Below are 19,687 nucleotides of genomic sequence, written 5' to 3'. Positions count from 1 at the left end.
TTTTTTTTTTTTTTTAAAAAAAAAAAAAAAGAAAAAAAAAAAAAAAGAAAAAAAAAAAAAAAGAAAAAAAAAAAAAAAGAAAAAAAAAAAAAAAGAAAAAAAAAAAAAAAGAAAAAAAAAAAAAAAGAAAAAAAAAAAAAAAGAAAAAAAAAAAAAAAGAAAAAAAAAAAAAAAAAAAAAAAAAAAAAAGAACACTTTATGTAAATGAAAATATGTAGTATGAAGATTGTTTCCCTTCCACTTGAAGAATGAATTGGTACAAGTCAACTCATCCCCCTAATCTGAACATAAACTACAAAATTCTCCTCAGGAGATGATTCAATATTTAATATATCCTCCAGAATTCTGATTGTTAAATACACCAAGTGCTCTATACAAAGTCCCACTCTTTCACTTTCAACGTCTCTTGAGAGCGTGTTACAGTCGCTGGGGAGGATCGAACGATAGGATTGATTGCAAGATTTGCACTCCTTAAAAAATTATCTCCTTCAAGATCAAAAGAACAAGCATAATGAAGCACATGATTACGAGCACTGTGGCACACATAACCATACCACCTTGTTTCTGAGTTCTCTCCGCCTGCAATTCCGACATATATTAATTGAAAGATGAACCAAAATGTGGGAATAGAAAGTGTTCATGATGAAGCTCGAGAAGGTAAGAGGAAGAATGAACCTTTTGCAACTGTTTCAGGCCCTCGTCTACAGATGCCGCCACATTCGTTATATTGTAATCTATCCTGTCAACAATAGTGCCCTGTTTGGAGACATGTATCAATTAATATCAATTGTAAATTTAGTTTATACACGGCTACAGGTGAGGACGTATAGCTTCTAACCTGATCAATCACCAGGACTGACAAATCCTTCATTATTTGGGCAAGATCATTGACTGATTCAACGACCTACCAGAACCCACAACAATACACCAAATGACAACTAGTGTCTGAGAGAAATAAATAATCAAGCAACAAACCTGGAACTCTCAACTTACCTGTTGGATTTCTCTCTCCCTTTCTACAGTGAGTGCCTCGCTTTTCTTTAGCTTGGTCATTTGATGTTCACTGAATCCCTAAATCGTTATAGATTCAATACAAATGAAGTTAAAGCATGCATCAGAGATAGATGTGGATGATTGTAGAGTCAAATAAATTTTGGCATCTATAGATAAATACGTGTGTTGGAACTAGATCACGATCAAAGGGTTCCATTTCAATCAAAGATTAGACTACGGAGGAATAAAACATCCAATCATCATACTCGTTGCCAAGAACAACTAAGGTCAAAATGAACATTTACTTCTGTTGGTGCATCCTTATGCAGAAATCGAAAGTTCTTTCAAGCTAAATAGTTGACACAAACATGGTTAAGACTTAAGTTACTTCTTTTGTACACTTTGGCGTTAAATATTAAATAAGTGGCTGTTTCATTAATACTCTCTATCTTTATAATTTCACAGGAAAGCAACCAGCACATACTAAAAGCTTTACTTAAGAGTACTCTGTTCAAGTCTGGAGTCCTTTCCTATGGTATCCCATCGTTCAAGAAATACTCTTGTAGTATGAGGGTGGTGCCAGAAAAGGAATAAAGTGGAGCCATCATATAAAACATTAGAGCCTGTTTGGTTTGGATTAAAATCTGCTAAGTCAAATAATCAATATTAACCACATCTTTCATAGGTCCCACAACTATTCAACCACACATTTCAAAAACTTCTATCATAATCTACTAAAAAATTCTAATTTTAATCCCCACCAAACATCCTCTCTACCTCGTCATCTATGCATGAAAATAATAAATTGAAGAAAAAAATTACGTCTTAACATAAATGAAGGTGAATGAGTATACCATGTCATCAAAATCATCCTCCTCTCTTCTAGAATTGCTTCCATTGAAGTTCATTTCCAAGTCAACCCCATCTGGGCCCTATATAAAGCAGATAGAAGTTGAGGAACTCTGGAGAAATAGAGTTTCCTGACTGTAAAATATTGATGTAAAATAACTTATTGAGCATTCGGCAGGAGAAACCATCAGAAAACCATTTCCAATGACAAAAAAGAAGTTTAGTAGATCCGTGAAATGAGAACTGCAAGACACTTAAATTCGTTAAAACAAATAACCCAATGAATTTTAGCACATACCTCTTTTTGCTGCCGAAGTCGCTGTAAATATGCAGATTGCTTTCGACGTAGCTCCATTGAAAGAGTCTGAAGGTCGGTGGCTAGAGAGCGCTGCCATAAATATAAAATACAGTAAGCACAACAAATCCAAAACAAACTCTGAAACAATGTGAGAAATGATCAATATTTTTTCAGTGGAAAGAAGAGACAACTGAAACAAACAGTGAAACATGAGCAATATTACATTGTCAACAAGAGTGGTACTTTATAAATGACAATACCAGTGACAGCATAGTTATGCAAAACAGTAACTCGTATCCAAATTCAACACCAAGTCAAAATGAACTTCACGGCATTTTATCCCCCCACCGCATAGTAAAAAGTGTTTATAACATATAACCTTATCAGTGCTGATAAAATTGCACTGAGAGTCCAAGAATATACTGTTTCTTTGGTTGAATCATCAATTAAATTGATCAAATGTACCAATTTACAGGATTCAAAGAGCAACTAATAATCAGATTTTACCTGCACATTTTTCCTGATGTTTGAATCCTCTGAAGGCCCACCAGCAGAGAGTATTTGTAACCTTTTTTCTGATTTTTTCAAAAGACCAGTTATCTCCTGTGTAAGAGATTCAATCTGGCGTTGATCTTCTTTACCATCTCCAAATGAGGGCATTAAAGCTTTGGCATGAGCCTTCGCTAGCTCAGCCATTTTTACCCGCACTTGTTGCACATTAGATGCAATTTCTTCAGATACATCCACCCAAGCTGGTGGTAGACCTACAGCAACTGTACCCCTATTGTAGTAGAACAATTAATTTAAGTCTGAGGTTTAACAATATGTTAGGGGGTTGAGGCGGTAGGAACTTGAAACTGAAACTAAAAATCTCTTTCATTTGCAAAACAGCATTTTCACACATCCTCATATCATGAAATTTGAGAAACCAGGTTTCCATGTAAATATATAGATTTTTAAAACTAAAAATGACAACTAGTAAAAGCCAAAAGGTTCATGTTCCTTCTATTAGCTAATGGTAGGAGTTTTCAAGCAATGGATTCCACAGTACTTGTTACATCGAAGGAGGAATACATAGAATGCATACAAGAAAAGCAATGGGTGAGAAAACAGACACGCAGAGATGCCTAGTTGGCTAGTTAGTTGAAAGTAGACTGAAGAAAGTTCATTTGAATTGGACTTGAGAACAAACAAATAGGTGGAGGAAGTAATATGATCTCATATTTCTCAACTCCGTTGTTGTAAAATACAATTTTTTTTTTTTTTTTGCCCAAGGATTTGGTGCAACTTTATTTAAGAGGCTTTAGATATTTTGTAGGTTTCATATCTTCAGTTTTACATGGCAGAAATATCCATGGTGCTACATTAACAAAACTAACTCTCACAGGACTTATAGAGAAGAAAAAAATTTAAACTTCATTGTTTTACATTGTTTCTTCACCTTTAGAGTCCAAAGATAATCACATACATAATTTCTCTTAAATTTTCTACTTACAAAACTATTAACATTAATGTTGAAAAGGGCGTGATTTTCCATTCAAAGAACAATTTTGATACATTAAAGCTAAGTTTCTCATGTTGGTTAATCATTTCTATATTAGCTTCCCTATTCTTATGTAGAGAAAACCCTCATTTACATAGACTAATATGAATCCACGCATACACATTGATATACACATGGCACCTGACATGCACTGAACATATTCACTTCATGTGTCAAATTTTTCGGCAGCTACTCAATAAGAAAAAGAAACTCCGGCAATATTAGTCGTCATCATCCATCAACATTGAATACGGTCTCGAAACTTTGTTGCTTATTAAAGGTTGTCATTTTGAAGATTAGTTAATTAAGATCGTGCTGATCGAACTTTTCTTTAGGATGCATGTGTTCACACACCCATGTAGAAACAAGAAAAGATCAAAGAATGATTTTAAACAATTATTCTTCTATTAGTTCACCTTTGAGGCTCCAATTTTTATCTCTCAGCACCATAAAAGACCCACCACTGGGCTGTTACTTCAACTTGAAATTTTTGTCCCACACAAAGACTTTCCTTCCGTTTTTCCTTTTCTCCGTTCTTTTGTTTTATATCACAGGAAAAGAAACTGACACAAGTTTCTATTTGATTGCACATAGTTTTACCCCTAAGTAACATGGATCGCCCAACACAATCCCTCAAACTTATCTAGTCCTAATTACAGTATCTCTCCCTGGGAAGCACACTGTTCCAGAAAGTATGACATAGTTATTTTCTTGATAAGATTCTTTGACAAAGATTCTTGCCTATTCTTCTAAAAGAGTGTTCTCTTTTTCTGAAATATAACAAAAGGTGAAAGTGAATGCATGATTTGCAAAAAAAAAAAGGATGATCAATATCTATATTTCAATCATAGAACAGAATTAGCCCCTGCTTGGTGGAGATTAAAAGTTGACAAAAATCTCAAGTTAAAGTCAAATATTAATTTTAACACATATTTCATGGGAGCCACGACTTTTCAACCACACATTTCATCAACTTTTATCAAAATCTATTAAAAATCTGATTTTAATCTATACCAACAGGGGCTTAAGTGGATGCACCAGTAAAATTCCGATTTTGAAACAAATTATAAAGTGTCTAACTAAACTTGGGGAAAAAATTGTGTAGTATCATAATAGGAACACTGTAAAACCACCACCACCACCCAAAAAAAAATGAAAGAAAGAAAGAGAGAAAGATAAAAAGCCTTATCCCATAATACCAGAGGTCAACAATAGAAATCATTCTCTTCCATTCTGCTGTCTTAGAAGTCACTTCCTTAGAATCTCACAATGGTCAGATCAAATTCAGAACCTCGTTTCATGTTCCTCCTATCTTCCTCTTCCCGTGGGCTCTAATCTAAAGGTCAAATTAAGAAAACGCCAGCAGCGAACATTTGAAAACTATCAAATTATTGTTCAAAAGAGTTCAAAAGACAATGAGACCGTCAAGTTCTTTCTTTTCATATATGCCATTTAACAATAGTTACCAATTTTAGCAAGCTTTCAAATTATTAATCAAGATTCAAAATTTATTTTCTCTTCAAACAATAAACTCAGTTGATACCCGTATAATTTGTGACGTGACAACTCAATCCTAGTGTATCACAATATTAAATGCTCAGTGCTTCAATTTTTTAACTGGATTTTATAAGCTGAATCCCAATTCCATTAGGAAGAGAATTGTGCCAAAACACACAGGCGCACAGAAGACCGGCAAGTTATCATAATTATAGCTTGCACTTTTGTACCCCTGCTTGGGCATTGGCATGAACTTGGATTTTCCCTGGGTACTATGTTTACTGCTAAACAAGTGACTTTCATTCAGATTGCTTAGTCAATTGATGGTGTTCTGCTCGTATCATGCTTGACATAAGCCCAAAAACTGTACTTTTGTGTTTGTTGCCGAAGCCATCAGAAACATAGTATACCCGTATAAAAGTAAAACACCCAATTCTTAATCATTGTTTACGTAATTTTCCTCTTGTAAACTCGAATGGTGAAATTAATTTAGATCATTCACCGAAATTCGAATCTCCAATCTATTCAAATAGGATACTAACAACTTCCTTAACCAGGGATCAACACATTACCGAACCTCTTCGATCTACTAAATCAATGACACGGAATCCACTGACTTATACACGAAGATATTTTATACCATCTCAAAAACTCGATCAGGACTAAAAATTCACAGGGCAAAATTTCAAAGTTGCGAAGTACAATCAGTACCTGGACGTTCCCGGATCTTCAGTACTTAGAGGGGCATAGGAGCGATTGGGATTAAGCAACGACGTCGTTGACAGCTCTATCACAGGTCCTCCACCGGAGCTCGACGGCGACGAACCCGACGGAACCCGGACGCTCTTTAACGCGTCCCTATACTTCTTATATAAGATCGTCCTATTCCTCGTCGCCATTGAAAACGAAAAACAAAATTTCACCACAAAAAACGACTTCAATTCAAAATCATTACGATTCAAATGAGATCTGAAGATATGCGGATCAGTGAATTGCTGGTTCCTGGCCGGGTTCGGGAACGGGTTGAATTTCGGGCCGAGTCGATTTTTTAAGTAATTTCAACAATTCTATCGACGGCATGGAACTCTTGACCGGATTTGTGCGTGTTTTGTTAAGTGGGGGTTGGGGTGAGTGTGGGGTGAGATGGGCCCACTTTTAGTCCTACGTGGAACTTTTTATACAAACTTATGAATTATAATTGACTCTGGAAGGCCTAAAACAAACAAGAGCTTAGGGTTTTAATTCTCACTTTCAATGTCTATTTACTAATGAACCATATCGAGTCTTGTAAATACGAAATACCGAGATCAATTAATGCAAGCATGCATAGTACTATCGATTGGCATTGCATTTGTGATTGGGAGAATTTTGAAAATTACACGATGATGTTTAGTGTAGAAGTAATGACCTGATCCGTTTACACATTTTATTGCGCGTTTCAGTGTTTAATACACGACATAATAAACGTCAATAAAAATGATTAACATTACTTTTTCTGTGTAGTGGTTATTCAACATTTTCAATCGATAAAGAATATGTGGGAAGGTAGGCAAAGGATGAAATGGATTCAACTCTTAATTAAGTACCCGTTTGATTATGATTTTTCAAGCCAAAAAATTAATTTTTTAATCGTTACTTAACATAGTCAGACGTCATTTTTAATTCTTCTTTCACGAGTGAAACCCGCTTTTCTTACTAATGGTCAAAAAATTAATTCTCATAATCAGTACCAAACACACCCTAAATATAAATAACTATTCCAAAGGAAATTCGAGAGAGCACTACTTAGAGTACTCATATCGGATGACCAATGGAAAAGGATACTAATCCCTTGTTTGATCACCATTATTTTCAAATCGATACATCTAAAAGTAGACTATAGCTCCATTTGGTACTCATTTTTTTCAAAATGTATTTTTCTCTCTTCTTTTCAACCACAAATTTTTTATTAAAATAATATTACACGTAAATAAAAATATTTTTCTCATTTTTCAACCACGTATATCTCATCATTTTACTATTCTAAAATACATTTTTTTCATTTTAAAAATGAGTCCCAAAACCCTCTATAAAGTTGGGCCGTGGGGAGTGGGGTGGTGCGTGTGTGGAAGACAACTCTTGTCTTTACTTTCGGTGGATTTTGATTGTACGCTGCTCACCCTTTCAGTTTCATCCCAAAATTTTCTTCTTCTTCTTCTTCTTCTTCTTCTTCATTCCTAGCAAATTCCCAAACTACTAACTATAATATCCTAGCAAAGACAAGTGCAGATTTCCAACAAATTTTCAATTTTAATTACAAAAGAAAGGAAGCTATGGATGCTGATTCATGGGCTGCTCGTCTTTCTTCATCCTCCAAGCGCAACTTGTTCAATTCACAATCTAGATCTGGTGAACACATCCCATCATATTTTCCACTTTTTATGTTGTGCAATTTCCATTTAGGATTCTTTAAATTATTAACTGAGCCGTGATAGTGACATAGATTGCATTTTTATGGGTTTTCTGTGTGTTTAGGTCAACATGCACTATATTAACGTTGAAGTTTAATTTATTTCTAGATTTTGGTAAATTCAAGAAAAAACGTTCTTAAAAAGATCGAATTTGTTGTGGGCTATTTTATATGTGTAGTTCGGATGGTATTCTATCTAGGTATATACAAATGAGTGGCTTATGGCAAAGATTGCATTTTGATGGGCTCTCTCCTTTCTTTTCTTTTTTTTTCTTTTTTTTTTTTATGCGTGCTTGGATACTGTAGTGGGAATGAAATGGGATGGTTTTGATGCTGAAATGTTGATGGGATTTGAGGAAATTGACATGGATGATGATATAAGAGAGGAGTATGCATGCCCATTCTGCTCGGAATATTTTGATATCTTGGGACTCTGTTGCCACATCGACGATGAGCATCCTGTTGAGGCTAAAAATGCGGTACAATTCCTTTCAATTATTTCCATTCTAATTGAAGTACAATGAATCTTGATAACATGCTGATCATCCATTCATAGCTTTCTTCTATACCTCAAAAAGAAAAATAAAATTACAGCTTTAGTGAAAAATTACAACTTTTGTACATTACATCAGCATACTAGTCAACATCACAAACCAAACCAAACCAAACCAAACTAAAACCAAACCAAACCAAACCAAACCAAACTGAACTAGACTCAGTGGCTGAGATGAATTGAATTCTGAAGGCAGCGTCATATTTCTCCATGACACTAGGAAAGTGCTTAAAACTCACCTAGCGCCAATTTACATCAAGGGTTCTTTATGAGGTTGGGTTTTACGAATTTTCAGAACTACCTCTAGAGTTTCCGTGTTGCTGGTGCTTATTCTGGGGTGAATTTCCTTTGAAAACCTTTTCGTGAACTTGATGTCAGATCTTTTTGGTTTTTATCGTTTCATGTTAGGGTGCTTCTGTTCGAAGTGATATATGCTAACAGAGGGCTTTTATTTGCAGATTTGTCCAGTTTGTGCTATGAGGGTGGATGTCGACTTGGTTGGTCATATAACCTTGCGTCATGCCAATATCTTTAAGATATCCTTTTCTCTCAGTTTGTATTCTCTGCTATGTTGTGTAATTATACTGTTCCCACTTTTTCTGTTGTTTCTTGATTCTGCATGAGGAAGTTGCTTTATATGGGCTTATTATGCGTCTAGCATGAGATTACATTGGTGCTTTACTGGAAGCACTGGTTATCAGGAAAAAAAAAAATGAATTGACCATTGACATGAACTCTTTCTTTTCCATTTCAAGCATGCATGTTATTTTCAGTCTCTTTTTTCTCCAAAGAAGCTTTAATTAGGAGACCTCGAAATTCTTAGTTTGGGAGCCAATTTGTTGTTAGGTGTTTGGATAAATGTTTTCCAGAATACAATTTTGGTGATTTGAAATGTTGTGCCTGTATGGGAATGTTTTGAAATACTTTACATTGATGTAGTAAAAATGGTACATTCAAGTGCATCATTTTATGCATAAGGTTGTTGGAAAGGGGGACAGAACCTGTGTTCGGGTAAACATCACTAGGAAGTATGGCAGTGATGTCAAGATCAACTTGTTTTTGCTTACAAATGTTTTTGTAACATTTTATTTACTTTTTCTACTATTATGTATGAGAACTTGACCATCTGCCTTGAGTTCCTTGACTAAAGACACGTGCAGCGCAAGAGGAAATCACTTAAAGTTGGTTTGCATTCAAAACTTTCTTTGCTGAGGAGGGAACTGGGAGAAGGAAAACTGCAGTCTCTTTACGGAGGGTCTTCCCATGCAGTTTCTTCATGCAATACAGCTCCAGATCCATTGTTATCTTCATTTATTTCTCCAATCTTTGATGATTTTGGGAGTGCCCCATCGCACTCTTCTGAGTTAGGATCGGTCAACAGAAGTGCAGCCACAAACATTCCAGAAAGGTAATGGATTCCACCTTTATCTTAATTTTGGTTCTGTTTGACTTTTACATACACTTCAAAGTTCACCACGGATTGAATGGAAGTATAATAAGATTACAATAGAAAAGAGTGAATATCCATTTTCCAATTAGGATTCTAAATGCTCCCTATTAAGTTTCTTGCTTTTTCTTGGTGAAGATTATGTTTAATTTGACAGTCCATTGAATGGAAAAGAACATGGCCTATCATGATTAAAGGAAATTATTTGAGCAGCCATTAATATCAGCTGATTTTTTCCTCCCTTTTTGTGCATTGTTATGTTTTCAATTGTAATCGATAAAAGAGGACCTAGATCTTGATTGATATCCATTTTGCGCCAAAATAATATCATTTGTTGACTGAGTTTTAGTTTCAAATTTCTTTGGTTAATGAAGAAAAATGAAAAAGGATAGTCTGAAGAAGAAAGGATAGGGTATTATTTTCCTTAATCCTGAGTGGTTTGACTACTGTGTGTGTGCACTGCTCCTTATTTTCGCCCCCATAAAATGATTTTAGCTGATATGATTTATATTCTTTCGCATGGAAAGAAAATGCACATTCACTGTCTATTATATGCTAAAGAATACAGATTGATTTTACTTAGCCCTCGTTTGGCCCCCATTAAATTAAATTTTTTTTTCTTTCCCCTATTTCCGACCACATTATCTTCCATAAAATAATATTACCTACCAATCGAAACCTTTTTCTTCTTTTTCAACCACTAATTCTTCAAAAAAAAAAAAAAATACTATTTCATCCATTAAAATTTGAAATAATGGGGGCCAAACAGGGGCTTAATATCGGGCTCCAGAAGACCTCACAAGATTGGCTATTAAAAGAAAGAGGGTATGCAGACCAGTCCATTGATATCATTCAATTATAATTATATTTGATCTAGAATCCTTGTATGGGCTAAGTCTCTTTATCCACCTATATACCCATGCCATTTTATGCTTTCATGTGGTGAGTTGAAATTAGGACTGGCTCTTGAATTTCTAGTTTGCACTCAATATAATAAATAATTGCTTTTATCAGAGGAGATGATCCCCAACTGTTGGTATAGATACTTATCAAGGTTATTCATCATATGAATGAATTTGCATTGGTTGAGCATTGACATGAATCTCCATAGAACCGTTTAGTGAAATTGCAGATCAATATTATATGCCTTTGAATGGTAAAATTAGAACATGGAATGATGAAGACGATTGCTGGACTAGTCTTTGGTTCAATATCTTTTGCCTCTTGATAATTGGACCAGATTGTGGTAGCACCTATACCATTATCTTCAAAATATTGTTGTTGCAAAAGACGAATAACAATCTTAGAAAACTGAATCATGAATGCCCCCGACAAAAATGTACCACTGTACAATTTTTTGTTTTCTTTCTCGATATAATTACCTCCTTTTTCAGAACGTTTCAAGTTTTTGTTGTTAAAATCTTTGCCATTGCATTCTTTTACAGAAACACGCAACCACCACCTTTGTCGATTGAAGACCGGGAGGAGAAGGTCAAGAGATGTGAGTTTGCTCAAGGATTGCTGTTATCCACAATTCTTGTCGATAACTTATAAGGTCCAACTCAGGTGGCGGGGTTATGACTTATGAACTCATATGTTAAGATGTATGTGCCTGTTTTAATAGACAGTGTAAAACAAGTTGTAGGTAACAAGTTTAGTTTATCATTTCAATTCATGCCTTGATTAAAACATGATTATAATTTACTGCTACTTTCAATGATTCGTGTAGGGACAGTGCGGGTGATTTTGTCACAGTGAAGGTAAAGCGCGGATTTGCATTGTTGCCTAGCAAATTCACGTCAAATGAAGTCCGTGTAAGCAAGATATGTATATCATCTACGAAATAGTGTCGATTTTGTCAAATCATTATTGGTGATATTTCACAAGTGAGAAGGGATGGCAACGGGGTTGTGGATTCCCAATTCCGATGGGGAACCGGCTTTAACGGGCTGAGTACTTCCCGACTTAACTGGGGATGGGGAAGGGGTAAAAAAATTTCAAACAACGCATCATATTCAGAAACATTCGGCATATTGGGTTGTCCCAGCCCCGATTGAGCGAGAGGTGGGAAAATCCCAGGTTGGGGGAGTTGGGACGGGAAAATGGAGTCTATGTTCTAAATTTGTTCCATTCCTAAAAGGAAATAAGAAAATGAATAAGGATTACCTGCTTATGATACATGCAAATTGAGAAAAGAAAGGCTACAAAATGTCAAACTTATCCCCGAAAAGAAAGACAATAAATCCTAGTTGACAAACAAAACTAGTGAACTAAGGCCAACTTCTTCCATTACAGAGAGAACCTAATCCCTTGATGAAACAGGAATTCGGGTTCTCATTATCTCTCTCACAACATTCCTAACAAACAGATCGAAGCAAGACGAGCATTGACCTTTCATCAGACTTTTCTGCATAACAGCTGCTCTCTCGAAATGGTTACAGTCTAAGGGGTTATGCACTGGGTAGACTTCATTTTGCCGGTGCTCTAGTCCACATGCAGCTAAAATGGTGTGTGTAGAACTTCTTGCAATATCCTTGAAGGTACTATAGCCTGCATCGACAAAATTATGGATACCAAATTATGGAAAATTAAAATACACACATTTTCGCAAAACTAAGCAAGGCATCATCATAATTGTCGAAGGAAAATCAACCGTTCACTATCAGCAAGAATCCAAAAAAAATTGACAAAACTCGGATTGATAGTGTCAAATTCAATTACCATCACAACGTACTCTTTTTTCATTAGGAAACAAATGGAAGCCCGCCAGACATAAAAACGTCAATGTCCACAACCTCTTCTAAACTTCTAACATCTTATTGTGCAATTCAAAAGAATAATTAAACAAGAACCAGATAGAACAACTCCAGTCGTCTTAAACAGAAACTCTTGATTTTCAGGACAAGATAGAGTATAATCTAAATTGTCACTCTTCACTAGCACAAGAAATTTTCTAGAAATTTACAAAAGTAGTTATAGTTCCTGTTTGTTTCCCATTCTTTTCTCATTAAAATGAAAAATATGACTATTATCCATCACATCAAGCCATCAAATTTGAATTCCTATCTCTTGTATGGAGTCCATAATGACTATATTTTTCATTCTTATTCTTACAAAAATGAAAAACAAACGTCCCCATAATTGGAAATTTAAAGTTAACATACCTAACTCCAGATTACTGGACAAGCTTTTTAAATGGCTTCTAACCATCGATTGCAATTGTTCCTTTTCTACTGGAGAACTATTCATCTCTCTAAGTGGTGGTGCGCCTGTTGGCGATATATGAACATCATTTATCATGTTTGATCTGCTACTCCAATGATGGGGACGCTGATGAACCGATTCCAAACCAAGTGTAGCATTGATTTCAGTGAATTCATCTTCTCCCAATCTGCCAAGAGAGTTATCTGCGGATGTAGAAGCTTGACTGGGAGGCATTTGCACCCTCAAACTGCTAAATCTCGGAGAAGAAGCTTCCCTACTATACAATGAAGCTGTTGTATTGTCACGAACCCTTCCGTGGAGATGCATATTTTGTGGCACCATCATTTCTGGAGCAACTGTACCTTGAGGTGCTAATTCCCTACCCCGACCAACTTGCCAACCGAATAGACTGTTCCCTGAGATTCTGGGGACTCCATTAGTTATATCTGGTTGTCTATTTCTGTTGTTAAGAAGCTGATTGATCTGATGCTGTATTCTGCGTCTTTCAAACACTGTATATGCCCCCGATCCAGAAGCAGGAGAAGCGGCTTGAAAACCATGAAATCTAGGAGGAGGAGAGAAGCCAGTTCCAGGAGTCAATGGGATGTCAGGAATATACAACTCATTAAGATCAAAAGTAGCCCGAAGACTTGCAGCAGGAGAATATCTGATAGACAAATTGTTACTTGCTCCATGACTGGGAGGAGGATTCAAAACTTGTGCATTAGACGAAGCAAGAGCAGCTGGTCTACAAACCTCACAGTACCAATTACCTTCAGGTACTTCATGTCCAAGACCGACACAATAAGTGTGTGCGGGGGAATCACAGAGGTCACACAGTAACATAAGTGCATCATCCCCACCTAGTTGGCACTCAGTACACAGCACGTTCTCGTATGGATCAAGAAAACCCCTAAGCTCTTCCTCAGATGGTTGATAAACCTGCAAATATCAACACTCAATAAAGAAGAAGTATAATTTGAAATATTCATAATAAGGGTATCTTCTTGCCTCCACGAATGTATGAACTAATTTTACACAATACCTGATCACGTGCGGGAACAGGAATCACCACATTCCTTGAATCATGTCCACCATCTGCTTGAGCAGCCTTACTGATACTCGAAAACCTTTGCTTACAGAGGGGGCATCGAGATTCCACTTTTGACCACTCCATGATGCAAGCAAAACAAAAATAATGGCTGCAACAATTTAATGTTCCCCTGATTGTTCTCTTCCCTTCGTCTGATAGACAAATCCCACAAACCTGCTTCCCTGCCTCAATCTTTACGTCCTCTACCTTCTCCTTACCCTTTCTTCCTGGGGAGTTCCTCTGTGGAGTCAGAGTTTCCTTTTCATTCATCTTTGAAGAACATGAAATCCTCAAAGGAGTGGTTAAACTCCCACAAAATTGACTAGCCTCTCTGATCTGTTCTCTCTCTTCCTCAGACATTGTGTATTGATAACCAGATGACCCTGAACCCACCACATCTGTCTCAGAATATACAGCCGATTTCCTTCCCCTTCCAGTTAGTTTCTTTTTCTTTTTATGCACAGTACGAAAATCATCTCTTAACTTCTTAACATAAGGAGATCTTGTTTTTCTTCTCGAGCCTTGATTCTTTTTTGGTTTCTTTCTTTTGGTCTTCTTCAAAACCTTAGCATTCCTTCTCCTCTTGCACATTTTGGCAGTTCCCTTTTGCTTACTCGACCTGCCCACCTTTTTCATTTTGGAAGGCAAATCTTCTTCATCATCTGCATCATCAATCTCATCCAGTGTGAACTCCTCATCTTCTTCAAACTCTGAATCAATGTAATCATCATCATCCTTTTCTTCTCTATATGAAAACTTAGCTTTCTTTCTGGGCTTCTTATAACTTAAATCATCTTCTTCTCCACTTAAAACCTCGATAACATCATCTTCCTCTTCTTTAACTGACACCCTCTTTTTATTTTTTTGCACGGCCTTTCTCCTTTTCAGCTTCAACAACTCCTTTTTCCTTCTTCCTGGAACAACCTTTCGACCTGTTCGTTTTCTAGCCTTATTGACCTTGGCTTTTACCCACTCCTCCTCAAATTGGCCTAAACTCTCATCCGATTCATCCTCATCGAGAGAAGAGCAGTACTCATCCTCTGATTCATCAAACTCCTCATCTATATTCACCTTGTAATCTTCATCTGACTTGTCCGAATCATTATTATCCAATCGAACCCTGGTCCTGGTATTGCGCTTGGATCTAACGTTGCCTCCCTTCACCATCTGTCCATACCCCACAACATCACAAGAAAACATATGAAATGGCATCATATAAAACAAATATGTTGCAACTTGCAAGTAACTAACAGTACTAAAAAGAAGCCGAATCAAGAGATTTAAGCATCCAATCCATAATTTATCTGTTTTCCTTGTTAACCGATTGCAAAACTAAGTTCACCTAGAAAAATTATACATCATAGTTAGGAAAAATTATTGATTTGAAGAAATAAAAAAAGGTAAGGCTGGTTGCTTAGTTTCTACAATACTCTATCTACACTGAATCGATATCATGAAAATTTTGATCTTCTAGACTAAGCTCAATCATATACCAAATCCAGTTAAGCAAAATATAAATAAAAAACTATTCATTTCTAATAATAAAAAAAGAACCAAGACTAACAATAATCAATCCTTCTATAACAGAAATGAAACGCAAAGGAAACCGTATATCCAAATTTATTAACTATACCTTCACTTCGATAATTCCTATAATTCCAGTCACAGCATCAAAACAATTAATCCAATAAAGAACTGAGTTAACTTAGCGATTCGAGGATTGATTTTATATAAATATATATTAGTTATCTTCATTCTAAATCACTTTCATCAGAATTACACTCAAATTTGAATACTGAAAGGGAAAAAGAAAAAAATAAAAAATAAAATCGCCAGAGTATAAGAAAACCCTTATGAAATGAGTAACATACACATACAGAAAAGGTCGTAATAATTTGAAGAGAAACGGAGAGGTCGAATTGATACCTTGTAGAGGAGAAATCGAAGAAATCAATAAAATCCGATTGCACCTGTTCCTCTCTCCCTATACATATGTTGAAGGTAGAGAGACGTTAAATAGTTTAACGAGGACGAAGGTGAAGGTAAATTTTGGAAGCACGGAATTCATTTTCGGATTAAAAAAAGATAAACTAGAAACAAATAAAAATAAAAAATTGAAGTTGGTTGGAATCGACGTGTGTGGGTACGCACCCTCGTCGCCCCGGGTTCGAGGGCAGGGTTCATAATAAATTGCGTCATTGGAGATTTAAACCAAAATCAATTGGGTGATATGTTGTGCAACAAAATTTTTACAAATGTACACTCACATTCTTTCATCGATAGATGATAAAAACAGAAAAAGTAGCCATATAGGTGCTAACTTCTGATCTTTATCTCTCGTACAAAGGAGAATTACTCAAATCAGTATGATCAGGTTAAACTATTGTAATAAATGAGTCTTGTGGGATTCAATTGTTTGGATCAACAATTCGTAATAATCGACCTACTTCACTCGATTATTATAAATTAAAAGAATCTCAAATCCAATCGCCTCTCTTTCTAAATTTCAATATTTTATTTTATATTTTATCGAATAAGTTTTTTAACTTTTTACTTATTTCTTTTCATAAACCATTGTTTGATTTTGATAAAAATTAATAAATGTGCGATTAAAAAGTTATAAAAGTTGTGGTTCCTATTATACATGTAATTAAAATGAGTTTGTGAAAAAATGACTTTTAAAAAATGGGGGTCAAATAACGACGGCCTCACACAATATTCAATTTTTAACATAACTTAAGTCAAATCGCGAGTTTCGAAATGAATGGAGATGAAGTTAGGACCTCGACCTACTATTTTCCCCCCAACTTCTCAATTTACTAGAATAATCTCAATTTAAAATAATGACCCAATTTCTCGTTTATATGCCTATCATTTTTATTTTTTACTTTTTCACTGATATGAAGTTCTAATTTATTCAATCAATTAAGAACCCAAATACCTCAATCACCGCGACCCTTATCTATCCATTTGATATATTTAGTCCCTATTTGAACTCAATTTTTCTATAATAGATTTATAAAAAGTGATTTTTCGAAAATGTCTGATTAGAACTTAGAAGTAAGGAAAAATTTTAAATTTATATGTAAAATTAATTTATTAAAAGAACGAGAGTAACATACACATACAGAAAAGGTCGTAATAATTTGAAGAGAAACGGAGAGGTCGAATTGATACCTTGTAGAGGAGAAATCGAAGAAATCAATAAAATCCGATTGCACCTGTTCCTCTCTCCCTATACATATGTTGAAGGTAGAGAGACGTTAAATAGTTTAACGAGGACGAAGGTGAAGGTAAATTTTGGAAGCACGGAATTCATTTTCGGATTAAAAAAAGATAAACTAGAAACAAATAAAAATAAAAAATTGAAGTTGGTTGGAATCGACGTGTGTGGGTACGCACCCTCGTCGCCCCGGGTTCGAGGGCAGGGTTCATAATAAATTGCGTCATTGGAGATTTAAACCAAAATCAATTGGGTGATATGTTGTGCAACAAAATTTTTACAAATGTACACTCACATTCTTTCATCGATAGATGATAAAAACAGAAAAAGTAGCCATATAGGTGCTAACTTCTGATCTTTATCTCTCGTACAAAGGAGAATTACTCAAATCAGTATGATCAGGTTAAACTATTGTAATAAATGAGTCTTGTGGGATTCAATTGTTTGGATCAACAATTCGTAATAATCGACCTACTTCACTCGATTATTATAAATTAAAAGAATCTCAAATCCAATCGCCTCTCTTTCTAAATTTCAATATTTTATTTTATATTTTATCGAATAAGTTTTTTAACTTTTTACTTATTTCTTTTCATAAACCATTGTTTGATTTTGATAAAAATTAATAAATGTGCGATTAAAAAGTTATAAAAGTTGTGGTTCCTATTATACATGTAATTAAAATGAGTTTGTGAAAAAATGACTTTTAAAAAATGGGGGTCAAATAACGACGGCCTCACACAATATTCAATTTTTAACATAACTTAAGACAAATCGCGAGTTTCGAAATGAATGGAGATGAAGTTAGGACCTCGACCTACTATTTTTCCCCCAACTTCTCAATTTACTAGAATAATCTCAATTTAAAATAATGACCCAATTTCTCGTTTATATGCCTATCATTTTTATTTTTTATTTTTTCACTGATATGAAGTTCTAATTTATTCAATCAATTAAGAACCCAAATACCTCAATCACCGTGACCCTTATCTATCCATTTGATATATTTAGTCCTTATTTGAACTCAATTTTTCTATAATAGATTTATAAAAAGTGATTTTTCGAAAATGTCTGATTAGAACTTAGAAGTAAGGAAAAATTTTAAATTTATATGTAAAATTAATTTATTAAAAGAACGAGTTCATGGACCATTCCAATACCATATATTACAAGAATGTCCCTCTGTGGCTACTGTAAATCTGCCAATTTGGGTTTGGGTCGGTCCGTTGATATTGAGTTGATTGTGCAGTAAGAAAATGATATTTTCTTGCACAAAAGTTGTCTTTTAACATATGCACTAACATCTTACTTTTGTACACACGAATGCAGTAGCTGACACTTTTTACAAGATATTTATTTCGTCATACTTTGTTTTTTTTTAATGCTCATGTTTTTTTTTTTTTTATTTAGAACATGTTTAGTTTGGATTAAAGTCTAATTTTAATTTAAATCAAAGTCAAACAATCAATATTAACTGATGCTACCAAAAAATATCACCTGAAAGATCTCGAGCTTGATGGTCGAACTTCACTTTGATGAACATGAACAGTCTGTGAATACCTGCAACAAAGGCAACGAGGTGTGTGCTCGTCGTCCCTCCGATGCTTAAGTCAGATAGGGAATTTAGTGCGTGAGGCTATAAATTGAAGATAATGAAAAACGTACCTCAAGAATGAGCACAAGTTGTGTATTTATAGGTGTCAGCGGTGGAGCCCTAGAAGGACTTATTCTGTCACGATCCTTATCCTCGTAGGAAATGAGTTAGTGTTTCACCTCAAGTATTGAAATCACTGTTTGAGTCAAAGAAGGAGTCTAACAGAGTAGGAATTGTGGTCAAAGAAGGATTAGTGTCCCCATAGGTCGTATAGAAAAAGCTGACGAGTCGATATACATACCTCCGACCTCAAAAGCCCGACCTTGTTTTAGTGTTTTTAGGGGGTACTGAGATCAAGGTTTATTATGTGATCGGGGTTCTTTGGTCGAGTTCGTGATTGACAAGATCTGGGATCATCACTGGCCCCCGTGCATCAAGGTCGTAGATTTGAGTTTGTGAAAAAATGACTTTTAAAAAATGGGGGTCAAATAACGACGGCCTCACACAATATTCAATTTTTAACATAACTTAAGACAAATCGCGAGTTTCGAAATGAATGGAGATGAAGTTAGGACCTCGACCTACTATTTTTCCCCCAACTTCTCAATTTACTAGAATAATCTCAATTTAAAATAATGACCCAATTTCTCGTTTATATGCCTATCATTTTTATTTTTTATTTTTTCACTGATATGAAGTTCTAATTTATTCAATCAATTAAGAACCCAAATACCTCAATCACCGTGACCCTTATCTATCCATTTGATATATTTAGTCCTTATTTGAACTCAATTTTTCTATAATAGATTTATAAAAAGTGATTTTTCGAAAATGTCTGATTAGAACTTAGAAGTAAGGAAAAATTTTAAATTTATATGTAAAATTAATTTATTGAAAGAACGACAGCGATCATCCACAGAGGTAAGAGTTCGAGCCTTTAAGTT

General features: G+C 35.1%; 3 protein-coding genes across 7 annotated transcripts; 1 reads left to right on the top strand and 2 right to left on the bottom strand.

Annotated features, from left to right (window-relative positions):
* Nucleotides 1–182: 182 nt before the first annotated feature.
* On the bottom strand, nucleotides 183–6,274 carry LOC111378957 (syntaxin-43-like). Its single transcript, XM_023002259.1, has 8 exons — nucleotides 5,892–6,274; nucleotides 2,648–2,921; nucleotides 2,141–2,230; nucleotides 1,848–1,925; nucleotides 994–1,071; nucleotides 839–904; nucleotides 676–756; nucleotides 183–579 (listed from the first exon to the last, which is right to left on the bottom strand). The coding sequence occupies exons 1-8, from the start codon at nucleotides 6,077–6,079 to the stop codon at nucleotides 472–474; spliced, it is 963 nt and encodes a 320-aa protein (XP_022858027.1). The 5' UTR covers nucleotides 6,080–6,274; the 3' UTR covers nucleotides 183–471.
* A 1,003-nt stretch (nucleotides 6,275–7,277) lies between these two features.
* Nucleotides 7,278–11,551, top strand: LOC111378956 (protein DEHYDRATION-INDUCED 19 homolog 6-like). Of its 4 annotated transcripts, none has more exons than XM_023002256.1 (6): nucleotides 7,278–7,568; nucleotides 7,936–8,108; nucleotides 8,641–8,718; nucleotides 9,337–9,590; nucleotides 11,075–11,233; nucleotides 11,359–11,551. In XM_023002256.1, the coding sequence occupies exons 1-5, from the start codon at nucleotides 7,493–7,495 to the stop codon at nucleotides 11,181–11,183; spliced, it is 690 nt and encodes a 229-aa protein (XP_022858024.1). In that variant the 5' UTR covers nucleotides 7,278–7,492; the 3' UTR covers nucleotides 11,184–11,233; nucleotides 11,359–11,551. The 4 variants fall into 4 exon arrangements, with proteins under 4 accessions (XP_022858024.1, XP_022858025.1, XP_022858023.1 ...); XM_023002257.1 differs by having other exon boundaries at nucleotides 11,075–11,270; nucleotides 11,359–11,547; XM_023002255.1 differs by having other exon boundaries at nucleotides 11,075–11,274; nucleotides 11,359–11,547.
* A 212-nt stretch (nucleotides 11,552–11,763) lies between these two features.
* Nucleotides 11,764–17,243, bottom strand: LOC111378955. 2 transcript variants are annotated; one of them, XM_023002254.1, is made up of 4 exons: nucleotides 17,104–17,243; nucleotides 13,879–15,093; nucleotides 12,794–13,775; nucleotides 11,764–12,179 (listed from the first exon to the last, which is right to left on the bottom strand). In XM_023002254.1, the coding sequence occupies exons 2-4, from the start codon at nucleotides 15,091–15,093 to the stop codon at nucleotides 11,932–11,934; spliced, it is 2,445 nt and encodes an 814-aa protein (XP_022858022.1). In that variant the 5' UTR covers nucleotides 17,104–17,243; the 3' UTR covers nucleotides 11,764–11,931. The 2 variants fall into 2 exon arrangements, with proteins under 2 accessions (XP_022858022.1, XP_022858021.1); XM_023002253.1 differs by lacking the exon at nucleotides 17,104–17,243 and adding an exon at nucleotides 15,853–16,086.
* Between the last annotated feature and the right edge of the window lie 2,444 nt (nucleotides 17,244–19,687).

Source organism: Olea europaea, unplaced genomic scaffold, assembly GCF_002742605.1.
Source record: "Olea europaea var. sylvestris unplaced genomic scaffold, O_europaea_v1 scaffold1907, whole genome shotgun sequence".
In the NCBI taxonomy this organism is placed as follows: Eukaryota; Viridiplantae; Streptophyta; class Magnoliopsida; order Lamiales; family Oleaceae; genus Olea; species Olea europaea.
The sequence above is the reverse complement of the archived record's forward strand: the minus strand, read 5'-3'. Positions and strand labels throughout refer to the sequence as shown.

Excerpts from the sequence above, each read along its gene's own strand:
- LOC111378957 (XM_023002259.1), bottom strand. The coding sequence starts at position 6,079 with ATGGCGACGAGGAATAGGACGATCTTATATAAGAAGTATAGGGACGCG. Across the intron at positions 1,926-2,140 it reads GACTTCGGCAGCAAAAAGAG|GGCCCAGATGGGGTTGACTT; the intron begins GTATGTGCTAAA and ends TGCTTTATATAG. Across the intron at positions 757-838 it reads CAGTCCTGGTGATTGATCAG|GGCACTATTGTTGACAGGAT; the intron begins GTTAGAAGCTAT and ends GTCTCCAAACAG.
- LOC111378956 (XM_023002256.1), top strand. The coding sequence starts at position 7,493 with ATGGATGCTGATTCATGGGCTGCTCGTCTTTCTTCATCCTCCAAGCGC. Across the intron at positions 7,569-7,935 it reads CAATTCACAATCTAGATCTG|TGGGAATGAAATGGGATGGT; the intron begins GTGAACACATCC and ends TGGATACTGTAG. Across the intron at positions 8,719-9,336 it reads GTCATGCCAATATCTTTAAG|GTGCAGCGCAAGAGGAAATC; the intron begins ATATCCTTTTCT and ends GACTAAAGACAC.
- LOC111378955 (XM_023002254.1), bottom strand. The coding sequence starts at position 15,093 with ATGGTGAAGGGAGGCAACGTTAGATCCAAGCGCAATACCAGGACCAGG. Across the intron at positions 13,776-13,878 it reads CTGTTCCCGCACGTGATCAG|GTTTATCAACCATCTGAGGA; the intron begins GTATTGTGTAAA and ends TGATATTTGCAG. Across the intron at positions 12,180-12,793 it reads GTCCAGTAATCTGGAGTTAG|GCTATAGTACCTTCAAGGAT; the intron begins GTATGTTAACTT and ends TTGTCGATGCAG.